Raw genomic sequence first — 15450 nt, forward strand, 5'->3', positions numbered from 1 at the left:
GCACTGAATGGAAAACTACACTGCAGCAAACCCACGCCAGGTTTAGTCCCTGTTTCTCTGTATCATTTAGGATGGAGACTCCACCCTGACTCTTACAAAGTCTCCAGTGTCTTGTCTCCCAATGGCAGATGAGCTGGCTGAATGAAGGAGTGTAGAGTGTCTTGTGGTGGTTCTGCAGGCACTTGCGTATAATCACATGTGCATCCGTTACCCATTCAGAGTCTTAGTTAGGAAATGCAGTATTTATTAGAGGCCACTAGAGGAGAAAATGGAGGTGTGACTTCCAGAGTCTGGGAGGTAGTTTACCTCCTCTGTTCACTCCATTTTCTATCCGCTGGCTGCTGTGGTGGCTCATAGAGCTGTTGATACAGGTCTGCTTTAAATTCATCAGTGAAGGGATCAGGGCTAAGAAAATGCCAATGGTTTAAACCAACCTGTTAACATGAAACTATCCAGGTTGTCTGTGTGTAACTCTGCAAGTGTTCTCGCTGTAGCTCTGTAAAACGCCTGCTGAGTAACAAGGCATTAAAAGTCATAAAAACCAGAATAGTTTTGCACCTCAAGAAATGTTCTGTCCAGAACTTGCTGTTGTTACTGTCATCTGTAGTAGGCTCCCTCTGAGTACAAACTAAAAAGCAGCTCAGTCTGCACTCAAAGGATGGATCATGTTTTAGGGAAAAGAGTGTAAGATACAAACTCGTTTCTTAATACAGGTCAGTCTGACCAAGCAGCTCTGTCCAGTCCCTCCCTGTGGGACAGTCAGGCTGCCCTCATGCAGGGCAGCCCAGCATGACATGACACTGGAACAACTGGTTTTCTCAGAAGGGCTGAACCCTGCAAATAAATACCAGCAGGAATAGTTCTGCGTTTCCTCTGCCTCATTTTGAATCTGTGGCACAGCTTCTCAGCCCCCTGTGAAGGGCTGAGGACAACGGAAGTGGAAATGGCTTTGTGTGTGATGGAACAGATCCCTAAATTAACACGTGATCCACGGGTGCACCTGGGGCTTGCAGAGATTCACAGGAGATGCATGGTGGGAGGGGTAAAGCATGAGTGAGTGCATGCCTGTAGCTCCACCAGATCCCAAAAGCTTCAGAGCTCCCATCAGCTCACAGCAGCTGCATGAAACCAGGCTTGTCTGCCTTGGTGCGGCTCCCCTGTTCACAAAGCAAGCCCTTAGGGCCTGAAGCCACCACCTCTTCCTGCTGTGCTAAGGGATAATGATGAGAAGTAATTCTGATGTTACATTTCTGTTGTTAAATTTGAAGAAGAATAATTTCCAGGAAAGATTCAATGTTCAGAATGGTTTCTGTGAATTTATGAGGTGTTTTGGAGATACAGGAATGCGGTTGTTTCCATTGCCTTCGGTGGAGGCAGCCTTGAAGAACAGCTTCACAAACCTTCATGTTGGTTTCTTAGAGAATATTGTAATGTTTCTTCAGATTTATATGCAGTGGAAAACTCAAGAAATGGAAAAATTTGCAAGTCTTAATTTTTTTGGCTCATAAATCTGGAATTTCATCGTCAAAGAGCAGAGTCCTTGGGTAAAACCTTAAATATGTGGAAGTGTTTGTATCCACACACATCTTTGCTGCCTCTGAAAAGAGGTTGCTTCCATTGCAAGGCATGTGCTTGGGCTGGACATGTTCAGATTTCCTGTAAATAGTGTGGCAGGAGAAAAGCTGCTTTTGATGGCAATTTGTATGCTGCTGAGCTCTCATCGTCAGTGCACTGCGAGACAGATCCTTGTCATGAGATCCTCTGTTGAATATAAAAGACAAGAATGTGGAAACCGTGTTTCTGTAACTTCGCTGCCTGCTAAGCAGTGCGGCTCTACACAGACCCCTGAAGTGAGCAAGACAGGAAAGAATGTGGCGAGCAAAATAATTAACAAGGGATAAAGGGTCTTGAACTTTCCACAGTGATGCCTGTAATGTTCAGCCCTATGGCTCTTATAGCCCATCTCTTAAGTATCATGAGGTAAACTGGGTAACCCCAGACAGCTTGTCTTTCTTCATTTACACTTCATTTTCATCCTGTTTGTGAGAGGTTTTCTTCCTGCTCCGCATACAGATGTTCTGATCTCCCGCTCACAGAGTGACAGATGTTCTCACTGCTGCTCGCATGTGCCATTAATCTGGTGTGCATCCAGGCCTTGCTGTGTAGATTCCAACTCTTGCAGTGTGGCCAATTGCTGTCTTCCCTTCCCTGTACTTGTGATCAGTCACTTTTGAAGGGGACTCCTTGATGTACTTGATACCATGGAATTCATTATGGAAACAATAGACATAAATACCTTTGAAATTGCTATCAGCTGTGGCTTTGTTCTAGCTGCCTTAGGTGGCAAGTTTGATCCCATGGGAAATGGGCAGCACAGAGATACTCTCCATCACTACCACCCCAGGTACCTTGTTTGCTGCCTGGAGTTTTCTAATCCTGCTGTTGGGTAAGTGGGCAGTCTTTGCTATGCATGGAGAGGGCTCTGGTGCTCCAGGATGTTTGTTTCCACTTCCCATTTTACTAATAGCAATATGTTTCTGACCTGCTAATAGACTGAGCAGTGATTTATAACCATCTATGAAAAACACCATTGTCTTGGTAAGATGCTGAAGATACAGGTTTAAGACATTGTTGAGTTTATAAGGTCTGTCCTTCATACTCCTGTTAAGTCAAACAGATACCCTGTACTACCTAAAATCAAGTAGTCCTGCCCTGAATACTTCATGGGGGCAGTGTCAGTTGCCAAATAGGAATACGTGGGAGCACTAGATGCTGTTTCCTAAGAAAAGTTCCCTGCTTTTCTTTCGTTGTTTCAGTGTTCCCATCTGGGGACAGTGGTGTTTGACAGCACCTTTAATAACTTCAGTCCTCTGACAAGAAGTGCCAGGAGGTGCTTGGTGTTGGGAAAGATCAAGGCTTCACTCATTAGGGATCACAGAGCTTAGAGAGAAGAGCCTGGAAAATGGACACAAACATGGGACTCTCCAGTTCTGTTCCACTGGTTTCAGCTTAAAAAGAAAAAGGGGTGGTGGGGAATAGTGTTCTGTACAGTGTTATTCTGCATCTCACTGGAATAGTTTTCTCCTGCTGTTTCTGGCTGTACAGAATAATTACTCTTTTGACAGTTAAATGGGTAGGAGCTACTCCCCAGTATCTTGTAGCCTTGAGCTTGTTGTGTAACATCAGTTCAGGCCACATTTCTTCTTTATAAAGGATGCTGCTTTTGCTCATACGAGGTCGAAGGTTCAGGTGTGATACCCGGGGTGTGTTGGTACTCAGCTCTAATAAAGTGCACATGCTGGACCACCTAGGGAGAGTGACATTAAATATGCAGAGCAGCGCCATGAGCCTGCGTGGCCACTGCTCTTAGTGCCCGAGCTGCAGCAGCTCTGTTTGGCACAGGCCTGCAGGGTGCGGGTGGCTCAGCGGTGCCAGGTCTCTGTCAGTCTCTGCAGCGTACGTGCTCTGCCTGGCAATGGGGAAGGAGGAGACAGCGACATGGACTGCACTGCAGCACACTGCAGCACTCCTGGAACAAAGACGTGCTGGGATAACACGGCTTGTGCTGCTGCTGAGGGCTAACAGGGACACAGCATCTGCGTTACGAGTATTTCCTCATGGAACTCAGCCGCTTTCCCAGAGGCTTTGCACTTAACAGGACAACTCAAGTATTAATAAGGGTCTAATAATAAGTAACGGTGTTTTGGATAGGTAGGAAAAGACCCTAGTGAGCTCCCCTCTGAAATGAGGTGAGAGGGAGGGTGCTGGCTGCGCTCCTTTGTCCCTAGCTCTTGAGCAATCAGAATGGGATGGTGCGTGACACCCCAGTGGAGCTGGCCAGAAGGGTCTCCGATCAGACCACAGCATCTTCTTAGAGAGAAGGATGTCTTCAGCCGGCGGACCTGAGCTGTCTCTTATCAGTGGTCTGCACTATGGGTCCTCAGTGTAGTACAGCAAAGAGATTGTATCTCTAATACCCTCTAGTGAGAGTTGTGCTTTGCAGAGTGTAGTATACGAGTACTTCTGTAACCTTCCAGGGAGGACTCCACATGGAACCAGGTCGCTCAGAGAAGACTTTCTGTTTTAAAACTTAATCAGAGCTTGTTCATTTTGATGCATATGACTGTCAGTGGGCTTTATTCTGTGCTTACCAGTGCTCTGCACCACCACATCAACTCCATGGATGCATGAAACCAAGCAGGATGAGGGTTGTCTTTTCCCCACCGTTTATTATACGCGCGCAGTAGCAAGGTTCATTAAATGTTCCCTATCCACAAAATCATGCTGCCCAGCTTTACGTGAGCTGCATGAGGCTTGTGGGTCACAAGACAGAAGGAGCCCTCTGTGTTTGCAGCCACTCGAGCTGCACTGACTGGCCCTAAACACAAAGAGATTGCTCTATAGTATCAGGTGTAGCAATGTCCCATCTGAATCTCCCTGCTCCACAGTTGAAGCATTCATCACTGTTTCATAGTGCTGGGTTACAATGCAAGGAGCAGAAAACAACTAAATACAGCCTCGAGATTTCCACAGAGACCCGGGGGCTCAGGAGTTGTACTTCTTTTCAGAATGACGTCAGTGGATTATCAGTACCCATGCTCTGATTTCAGGTACTTCTGTTTCTGGCACTTGACTGAGGCTGTTTTCCAAGAAAGGGAGTCTGTCAGTGCCTTTCTAAAGGCTCCTTTTTCTAAGCACAGAAGGAAGCAGAGGAATCTTTTCCTCCGGGGACCATTCCTGCATAGTTTCAGGAGGCAAGGCAGGCTGAATTCAGCCCTCTGGTCAAGTAGATTGTCTCTAAAACAGAGAGTGTTTTGCCAGATATGACCCTACTGAACTGCTGTCTGAATGGTTTATACTTGCTTAGAGTTTACTTATGTTCATAAAGAAGTTGAGTTATCCCAGTGCTTTATTGTGTGCCTGCAGCTAGAATCATAAGGGAAAGGATCTGTCTTCTGCCTGCATTTTCATTTCTCCATCTGTTTTCTTTAAGGAAGTTCTCTGGAATTGCAGTCAAAGGGCTGCTGCAGGAACTTGCAGCGCTAGGATGCTGCAGCGCAAGTGTCCCTGTGCATTGCCAAGCAGAGCAAATCTCCTGTGTGACTTCCAGGATAGCTGTTAGTGGCTTCCTGCAGTAGGCTGCCAAAACCTGAGCTTTCTTTCCATGGAAATATCATCATTCTGGCTTTCTCCACCCTAGATAACCAGTTCAGGATGTCAATATTGGAGCGACTTGAGCAGATGGAGAGGAGAATGGCTGAAATGACAGGCTCCCAGCAGCACAAACAAGGAGTAGGAGGCGGGAGCAATGGGAGTGGGAATGGAGGAACGCAGGTACAGGTATGAACCTTGCTGTGTCCAGACACGGCAGCTTTACGCTTGCTTTGGGGGTTGGTGGTGGCGAGAAGGGCTGTAGTTTTCCCTAAACAAGCCTGGTTTTGGGTGTCTTTAGGAGCAGTTGGCTTTCACTCACATCTGCCACTGTCTCAGTACTTCTAGAAGGGCAAGGCTGCCTGCTCAGGGCAGGTTGCAGCTCCCCTCAGTGGTTAAACTGGGATGTGTGTGGTCTTTCAGTGCGTTTCTGGGACTGGGACACTGGGCAGCTGCTTTGAGAGCCGCGTGGTGGTGGTGTGCGAGAAGATGATGAGTCGTGCTTGCTGGGCAAAGTCCAAACACTTGATCCATGCAAAGACTTTCCGAGGAATGACGCTGCTGCACCTCGCTGCTGCCCAGGGCTATGCTACACTGATCCAGACCCTCATCAAATGGCGGTAAGACCCAGCCCGTTGGACTCTGGGGTGTCAATACAAGCATGGCAGAAGCATAGTGAGCTCTGCTTGGTGGTACAAACAGCCGAGTCCTTGAACTTGTTCCTGTCCTTTGATCTGATGGGACTTGTCTCCTGGGACAGCAAGTCCAATCACTGGCTGTATCATGCTCTTAAAGTCTCTGGTGGGGGCACTATCTCTAATAAACACGTCATGGGCATATGTGTGACCACTTCTGTGTGGTATGGTGTGCTGGGAAAAGCTGTGCATTTAGGCAATGTTTCTAACACAGCTGCAGAGCATCATTTGTTCTGTTGTTTCCTCTGCAGCACCAAACATGCAGACAGCATTGATCTGGAGCTGGAAGTTGACCCTTTGAATGTGGATCATTTCTCCTGCACTCCTCTGGTAAGAGCAGAGACTAAAACTTCTGAGGACCCTCTGGAGTTCTTCCTGATGTGTTATATTCCTAATGTGACTCACACTCTGAAGAGTAGATGTTTCTTGTGTGTCCTTGCTGTGTAAATGGTAGGACACGGCACTCTCAGCTTCCTGGCATGAAAGAGATCTCTCTCATCTCTGAGATTCCTTTGCATGTGAGGCTGCTCTGCCTTTGCAGTGATGCTGGTGTCCAGCCGTGTTATGGTTTTGCTTCTCAGAGATGTTTTTCCATGAGCTGGGATCCAGATTGAACTGCATGAGTGAGAAGGAAGGGGAAGGAAGGCTGCCCAGTGTGTCAGTTGTGTTTTCTTTTTCAGATGTGGGCATGTGCCCTGGGCCACATGGATGCAGCTGTGGTGCTGTACAAGTGGGACCGCCGAGCCATCTCTATCCCTGACTCCCTTGGGAGACTGCCACTGGCCATTGCCCGGTCTCGGGGCCACGTGAAGTTGGCAGAGTGCTTGGAGCAGCTACAGAGAGATGAGCAAACTCAGCTTGGGCAAAACCCCAGGATTCAGTGCCCTTCAAGCACAGACTCCAACACAGAGAACTGGGTGTCCCAGTGGCAGAGTGAGCTTATTGCCTCTCAGGAGCCTCAGAAGGGAGTCACTGTGATTTCCAGTACAAACACAGGTAAGACAACCCAGTGGATAGTATCCTCCCTAGGTGATAGTTACTCCCTTTGCACGTACATTCCTAGAACATGGCACAAACTTCTGCCTGTAGCTCTGTGGCAGAAGCTGTTGTAGTTCCTACAGCAATCATGGTTTTGCATCTTTCATTTTGACCATTGATCTGTTCGTTTCCAGAACTGAGACGACCAAGATCAGAACCTTCCAGTTACTACAGTAGTGAGACTCAGAAAGATTACCCTGCACCCAAAAAACATAAGTTGAGCCCTGAATATTTTCAAGCCCGGCAAGAGAAGCTGCTTTCCACTGCACTGAGTCTGGAACAACCAAGCATCAGGAAGCAGAACTCCAGCTCCAAGCAATCCGCCACTGAGACAATCAGCCCCAGTGAAGGGATAAGGGACTATGGCCGAGAGCTCTCCCAGCACATCCCAGAAGTTACTGGGTACCGGAGCTCTGGCAGCCAAGCAGGCATCAAATGGAACCCAAAAGACATTTATATTGGTGTGTCTGCAGTGCAGGTGGCAGGAAGCCAGAAGGGGGCTGTGCTGGGGAAGGACACGGTAGCCCATCGGCTACGCCAGCGGGAGCAGATGAACGTACTGATGATGGCTGACAGGGAGATGGTGGATGCAGAGCTCTTGTCCTATAGGGACAATGCAGGGGATGAGGACTGCTTACACCAAATGGATGACTTGCAGGTAAACATACCCATAACAACAAGCTCAGCAGTCTCAGAGAGCACAGAGGAGCCTAAGTGTGAGAAACTTCTGTGGAGGCCTTAAGGGACTCTGTATTGTGCTTTGTGAAAGGAGGTGGTCAGTGTATGATTTCTTCCAGTTTCAAAGGGTGTCCTTCCAACCTGGACACAAGGGTTCATGGTTATCATTTAGGGTCATGCACTGGCATATGTTTCAACTGTGTAGAGAATGCACAGAATTGCAAGAGAATTGCGAAGGAAAAATGGAAAATCAGAGCCTCTTGGTCACATCAGTGAATGAGGTGGCCCTGTAGTCCTTTGGGAACTGGGAAGCAGTCCCTACCAAGACAGGGTGACCTGAGAGAAGCAGTGCCAAGCTGCTGCACTTTAGAGGGCAAGGAGATACGGGTGGAGGAGGAGAGAACCAGTGGTTTGAGGAAGGAAAAAATCCCACCAGGTATGCAATAGAGGAAATAAATCCACAGCAGAATGAGAAGTAATCACTGGGGGAAGGAGACTGTGTTTGGTCTTCTGATTGAAAAGAGCAATGGGAGCACAGCCTTCATGCAGCGCCTCAGCATCTCTTGAGTACTCTCACCTTGCTGGTGTAATGCAGGTTAACAGATGTGTGCAAAACCAAGAGCTGTTTTGTGTTCTCTGTATCTCAAATTCCTCTGACCCTCGGTGGGTGGGGGGACGTGGGTCAGGATTCCCTGACAAAGGATGATCAAAGCCATCATCCCAAGGGTTGAACTCTCATAATGTGCCCTTATTGTCCTCTCCTGCTCTGCTGCACATCTCGGCAAAGGAGTGCAGGCTTGCTTTTCCTTTGGAAACAAGATCGCAGTGGCAGCTGTCAGTAGCATACAGCAAAGCCCCAATGACATAAACCTTTCACCAGATCCCTGTGCACTCAGAGAGGTCTGGGGAATAGGAAACCTCTCAGTACTTTATCAGAAGAGACAGAAAGTGAACTTTGGTTAATGAATTTCCCTCCAGTGCTGAGACAAGCAGTAGACTCCAGCTACCACAAGTTGGGGGGAAATGGGGCAATCTGAAGCTAGGCTATAACATGCAGGCTCCTGCTACCAGGCAGCAAAAGTTTGCTCTCCTCTCCCCCTTCCCAGGTGAACATGATGACACTTGCAGAGCACATTATTGAAGCAACGCCTGACAGGATCAAGCGGGAGAATTTTGTGCCAATGGAGTCACCGCTGGTGGAGAGAACAGACAGTGCTGCCATGAGCACCACAATGAGCTGGCTGGCCAGTTACCTTGCTGATGTCGATCATCTGCCGAGTGCTGCACAGATAAGGTCAGTAAGAGCTGTGAAGTTGCTCTGGGTTTTTGAGTGGACCGAATGCTGGGCAGCGTGCCCTGATTCTTTAGCCTGCAGATGCTAGTTCTCAGTGGGACCCAGTGCTGGTGTTCCAAGCCCAGCCACAGTCTCGTGGTCAAAGGTAATGCTGCCAGCACAGTTTCAAATTGATGGAAGAACGGGAGTGCATGCAGAAGGAGGGGCACGTGGTCTGACTTGTGACTTCTCTTGCGGTGCCAAGTCTGTGCAGTGCAGCTCAGGAATGTGGGACATTGCTTGGAGAGAGGGAGGGGAACATGAGCTTCTGCCTCGAACTCAGAAATGTCGTAGTCCTTATCTGTGATACCAGCCCAGGTGCTTTGTGAGCCATTAATTCCTACTGTGATTGGTATTTCAGAAGTCTGTATAGTGAACCCCTGACCCCTTCTTCGAACACCAGCTTGAGCCCTGCAGGCTCACCAATCAGTGAAATAGCTTTTGAGAAACCCAGCCTTCCCTCGGCAGCAGACTGGTCTGAATTTCTGAGTGCATCCACCAGCGAGAAGGTAGAAAATGAGTTTGCACAGTTAACTCTGTCTGATCATGAGCAGAGAGAACTCTATGAAGCTGCCAAACTCGTCCAGACAGTGTTCAGGAAATACAAGGTACGTGGCCAAAACATCCAATGTCTTCCTTGTTAGGTGTGAGAGAGTATTCGTAACACAACAAAATGTGGGTAATAGGTTCTTCTGGGACAAAAATAGAGTTTCTGTCATCACCTTTTCAGTGCTTGAAGCATTTGCTTGTCAAGGTTTACCCAGCAACTACCATGCTGGAGAGAGCATGTCATGCCATAGCATGTCTTCTGTGCTGGAACAGCACTCACAAAGCATATCCTCAAAATATACTCTATATATATGGAGAGAAATCAGATGCTCAGTTGGTGTAAAGCTCCAGTTTCCAGGGTTTGTCCCTAGGTGAATTGACAGTAGAGACATCTCCTGGAAGTGCCTAGGCCTGAATTGGGCACTTATAGGAGAGATTTAGAAGTAGGTGCCCTGCAGGGTTCTGTGAGCCAGTTAACATCATTTGTCCTGGTTTTCAGTGCACTGTGCTTACTGCTTCTTTCCTTCTTGGCACAGGGTCGTCCTCTTCGGGAACAGCAAGAGGTGGCTGCTGCTGTCATTCAGCGTTGCTACCGAAAATACAAACAGGTAATGAAGGAAGTGAAATGTTATGAAACACGTGTAAGTGCCATGGACACAGCCCTTTGTAAGGGGAATTGTCCCACTGTTCCTCCCAGCATGCAGTAATGAAATAGCCTGCTCAGGCACAACTGAAAAGGAGGAAAATTCATGTCCTGAATCCTAATTTTGGAGGGAATCCTTAAAAGTATTTTGTGTTGATGCCTGCATTTTTGCTATGAGACAGAGGGCAGTGGTGTTTTCCGTATTGGCCTTTATGCATGCTATAACCTGGTGAGACTATTCTCTGACTAGTTGCTTGCCAAATTTCATTGTGAAATTGAAGTTGGTTTCGCCTTTGCTAAAGGTGAAGATGAAAACTAGGTTGTTTTATTTTGCACATCCTCAACTTTTAACCTGTGGGAAGTCCCGTGTTATAGCTTGATGTGAGTTGTTCCAGGGCTGAGGCTGTTCTCCAGACTGTAGTTGGAGACCCACTTTTAGGCTGAGTTCTCAACCCCAGAAGAAGAAGATACCTTTTCCTTTTTGTTCCTCTGGTTGGGTTTTGGTTGGTTGGTTGGGGCAGGGGCTGGAGTCCACATCCCTCTTTTCACTGTACCTGGCTAGACTCAGGCTGTCTGATGTCAGGCAGCATGCTATGTAAAATAAAAGGCACGATGCCTGTGCTCTTTCATTACCTTTGGGAAGCCTTTCTAGTGTTAGGTGACTGCATCGTGATTCACATTCAACCTATCACATGGCTGTCATTCTGGAGTGAGGTTTCCTGTAATAGGGAAGCTTAATTCCTTTCCAAAACTGCTTGACAATCTGCTTTGTCCTGGATCCTGGAATCGCTTCTTTTTGAAAGAAGATGGTTTTGGGGTTTTAGTTTTTCATTCTTTATTTGCAGAACTAACATTAACTGTGTATTTTTCTGTTTCTTCCTAAGCTTACTTGGATAGCCTTGAAGGTAATACAAATACAAACACTATTTTGGAAACGATTCCCTGTGGGTCACCAAGTTTCACATTCAATATAAACCAGGAGAACCTGGCATTTAGTGCAATGTTTTAATAGTATCCACTAAGAAATACCTGTGGTTGAGAAGTCACTATAAAACGTTATGGGAGACGTGTAGGGGCTGCCCTGCCGCAGTGTGTCAATGTAGTAGTACAACTACAAGAAACTCGGTCTCCTCCTACAAGCACTCATATAAGCAGTGATGGGCTGCGGTGTGGGGAAGGTTTTGAAGCCAGTTTCCAGAGGACAAGTTTTCCATTTTGGCTGCTGATTTGCCATCACTCAATGGTCTTTGCCTTGGCATTTGGGGAGCACAGGAGAACATTTATCCCACCCATATAGCTAATGTCCTCTGCATTCTGCCTGCCTGCCAGAGTATTTGGAACCTTTGAAATACCTGTGCCCTGAATTCCTAAGACCACCATCTATATTTGTGCTCATACTGGAGGCATGACTGTTGATGCAAGTCTTAAACTGTTCAGAGCCAATCATTTTCTACTGTAAAGATGGATTTCTGTGCTGTGCAATGTCCTGCTTTCTCCGGAGAGTAGGGCGAGCTGAACTCTTCTCAGAGGTACCCAGGAGGCGAGGCATGCTCTTTCTGTCAGCACAAGTGAGCTGAGCTTTTGGGATCCCTGCACTAGCAGAGCCTTAGCACTTCCCAGAAGTTAGGTGACTTCGTTTATTCTCTTCCCAGCTGGAGGGGAAAAGGAGAGGGAGCAGCTTATAAGCTAAGTGGGTCTTAGAGTTGAATGCAGACGTATTGGGGTCTAGTCTGTCCAGTGACTGCTATTTTCTCTTTCACATGCCTTATTCCTCTATCATGTTACTGTACTGCTGAGATCAGGCTTATGACTAGATTGGAACAGTCACAGCTCACATCAGTTTTGTATTTGAACCCTTCTATTTGGGGGTTTGTAACTCAGCCACAGAGATCCCATCTGGGCTAAAAATGTGCAGGATAACCATGACCACCCCGTGAGTGGACTTATAAAATAGCTGATTTAAAATCAGAATCTGATCCATTTAATGAAAAATGACAAAAAATAAAAATGAAAAAGGCAATTACGAATGGCAAAATAGAACTGCATCTGCTGACTGCTTCAATTCCAAAAAGTGAAATTTGGTAAATGGTGGTCTGTGATGGTATTGGAGGGGGCTTTGCTTTGGGGTGATGTTGAGGGGTGGGGAGGTGTTTGTTTGCCTTTTGGTTGGTGTTTTTTTGTTGTTCCCTCCCTCCCCCATTAGACAGAAAAACTCCATTGGGATCTGTTAGGACATTACCCTGTTGAGGGCAGTGGCTGCAATTTCTGTGTCTCATCTGTCTGATAAAGGGAGCAGAAGTCATCACTGATAAAACATTCGGGAACAGCAGACACATAAGTGTTGAAAGTGTTAAAACTTTCAAACTGACATCAGGAAAGACAACGCCTCTGCTGCAGTGTTAGCTCAGAGGTGTGAAGTCTGTACATGATTCTACATCTCAGTTTTAAAAAGGGCTTTTAAAGGCATGCATGAATGCATACAGTATCTGTGAAGTGGCCATCTGCTTGCATGCTCTGAAAGGAAAAGGATGTAGAATAAAGAAGACTTTAAGAGTTTGTGCCTGCTTTATTTGGAATCATGGGCCTAGAAATAATACAGTGCTAGAGGGAGATTTAGATGCTCATCCAGATTTGCCACTTCACTGGATGCTCGGTACAGACTTCTAATGAGATTTAGTTTTGCCTGTGCCTTGGGCTCAAGATTAGATTTGCTTAACTAACTGTTGTGAGGTTTGGGTCATACATTATTCCATTTGGAATGCATTTACATGGCTGTGTGAGCAGTCAAAACTCCTGCAGTACTGTGCTGTGGCACAGAAACAAGAATGAGCTGTTTAAAAGTTATTCCTCCCAGGAAAGTGGAATAACTTGTAAATGGCAAGTTCAGTCCTTATAAAAGCAATTTGTTTAAAAGCTATTTTCAAATGAAGACACAAGTGTCTTTTGGTTTTAGTTGCAGTCATTCACACTGCTTTATCCTTACAGTCACTTAGTTGGGCATATTTTACTGCTAGTATGAGTCTTTACAAACAGTGGCTGCATAGAAGTGAGCATCCTGCACGCTGTAAGGGAAACAAACAGTTCCTGTAAGTGCACTCAGTTGATTCATCTCTAGTACAGGCCCACTACAGTATAAACACCACTCAGGATCAGCTTCAGTTGTTCCAAAGGTGTCCATAAGTATAGTACCACTGGATGTGGTCATTAGTGTGTCCTGTAAAGCCTCTGCAGACTAGGGATTAAATGAAACCTCAGAGGAATGAAGCACGTCTCTTGTGAAGGCAGGCTGAGAGAGCTGGGGTTGTTGGAGGAGACTGTGGAAAGACCTTATAGCAGCCTTTTGATACCTAAAGGGGGCTTATAAGAAAGATGGGGACAAACTTTTTATCAGGGCCTGTAGGGATATGACAAGGGGTAGTGGGTTTAAAGTGAAAGAGAGATTCAGGTTAGTTTTAAGGAAGAAATTCTTTATGATGAGAGTAATGAGACACTGGAAGAGGTTGCCCAGAGAGGTGGTAGATGAAGGTCAGGCCTGACATGGCTCTGTGCAACCTGTTCTAAAGATGTCCCTGCTTATGGCAGGGGGGTTGGACTTAGGTGACCTTTAAAAGGTCTCTTCCAACCCAAACCTTTCTATGATTCTGTGAATCTTGTCAAAGGGTCAGCAAAGCAGGGAGTTGCTTTCTTGATGCAGACCAGGTTCTGCACCTAATCTCCCACTTGGTCCAGTTTGCCATCACCCTTTTCTCATGCAGTTCCCAATCAGCAAGTTAGATACTTGTTTGTTTCTCGTCATGTCTTAGTGCCACAAGAATCTTTCACCATAGGAGCCAGCTGGGTTTAGTGGACTGCCTCAGCTTCTTTTTGTTTCTCTGGTAGTATGCACTTTACAAGAAGATGACGCAAGCTGCCATTCTGATCCAGAGCAAATTCCGAAGTTACTATGAGCAGAAGAAATTCCAGCAGAGCCGCCGAGCCGCGATGCTGATCCAGCAGTACTATCGCAGCTACAAGGAATGTGGGAAGAGGAGGCAAAACCGTCGGGCAGCCACCATTGTACAACAGAAACTCAGGTGAGCTGTTGCGCTCTTAGATGGTACCACGATCTCTATGTGTTGTTTTGACACTGATCAGGGCTGTGCTATAATATACAAAGGGCTATAGGATAATTACTCTTGCATTTAGCATTGTTCTCCCCAGTTTTGCCTACACTTCAGTGTTGGGTTTCTTGTGTTTAGAAGCAGTCTGCTTACCAAGAAGCAGGATCAAGCTGCTCGCAAGATTATGCGGTTTTTACGACGCTGCCGCCACAGGTATGACACTGTCTTCTGGTATCTGCCCTTCATTAGAGCAATGCAACAATGTTCATGTGTGTCAGGGATGTAAAGGATAATAGAATCAGCTTGTTACAGGTCTTTTAATCAAATAACAAAGCCCAGCTGCTTCCAAGTGTCACTGACAAAAATGGAATCTCTAACTCGGGACTGTTGCTGAAGGAGAATCATGTTTAGATCCATTGCTGGTATGGTAAAACAGCCCCAGTTCTGTTGGGCAGATGCAGAATAAGGAAACTGTGAGCAAAGCAAGACTTACAACTTTGAAAGTTGGTCTTAAGGAAGTGTGGGAAAAAAGGCTTACTGAATCATAGCTACAGCTTGAGAGTGCTGCACAAAGCAGTCATGGGATGTGGGAAAGTGCAAAGTGTGACAACGTCTGGTGTACACTGGAAAATCCTTCAGTTTGGTCTCGTGATCATACGGTAAACACTCATCAAATGCAGGTTCCTTTTAATGTGGGTATGTGCCAGCAGAGCAGCAGATGAGGTAATTCATGTCAGCCACCCCACATATACCTCAGAATGGGAGTACAGACACAGACTTGAAGGTGAATCATCTCCTGCCAGCAGGGAACCTGTGCCGGCTTTGCCAGAGTGCTCCCATGTGGCAGCTAGCAGTACTCTGCTACAGGCAGGGCATTTGATGTTGCAGTGGAAGGATCCCGTATATGATCAGGTTGCAAACTGGACCTTTGCCTAGACAATACAAATTCAAATGTTTCCAACTCTGCTCCCTCCATTCTCACCGCACATGCATTTCATCCACTCAGGAACTGGTCAGACCTGATGCATTTTGAAGCGTGTCTAGTTCAGCCCAGTGATGTTTGAACAAGGAGAGCTCTGAGAGGCAGGCATGTGATAAACTTGATTTTAGACACAGAGTTGTTCCTTTTTGCAGGGTTGCAGAGCTGCAGCTTGCAGGAGGTCAGTGTAGCTCATGTTGTGGAAGGACTCCTTACCTGCAGGTCCAATGGGAAGTAACATGTGTGGACAAGAGAGGGGGCTTTATAGTTTCCAGGACAATTCC

General features: G+C 46.6%; 1 protein-coding gene across 2 annotated transcripts in view; it reads left to right on the forward strand.

The window, feature by feature from the left end:
- CAMTA1 (calmodulin binding transcription activator 1) overlaps window positions 1-15450 on the forward strand; it is a 221624-nt gene that overhangs the window by 194818 nt on the left and 11356 nt on the right. Inside the window, exons 11-21 of one of the 2 annotated variants that reach the window (XM_080631333.1) lie at window positions 5201-5340; window positions 5575-5771; window positions 6098-6176; window positions 6527-6842; window positions 7019-7542; window positions 8669-8856; window positions 9257-9503; window positions 9981-10052; window positions 10972-10992; window positions 13967-14160; window positions 14326-14400. In XM_080631333.1, coding sequence (XP_080487459.1) covers window positions 5201-5340; window positions 5575-5771; window positions 6098-6176; window positions 6527-6842; window positions 7019-7542; window positions 8669-8856; window positions 9257-9503; window positions 9981-10052; window positions 10972-10992; window positions 13967-14160; window positions 14326-14400 — 2053 coding nt within the window. The remainder of the gene's footprint in view (window positions 1-5200; window positions 5341-5574; window positions 5772-6097; window positions 6177-6526; window positions 6843-7018; window positions 7543-8668; window positions 8857-9256; window positions 9504-9980; window positions 10053-10971; window positions 10993-13966; window positions 14161-14325; window positions 14401-15450) is intronic. The other variant, XM_080631332.1, reaches the window with a different exon arrangement.

Source organism: Psittacula echo (genome assembly GCF_963264785.1).
Source record: "Psittacula echo genome assembly, chromosome: 17".
NCBI classification, from domain to species: domain Eukaryota; kingdom Metazoa; phylum Chordata; class Aves; order Psittaciformes; family Psittacidae; genus Psittacula; species Psittacula echo.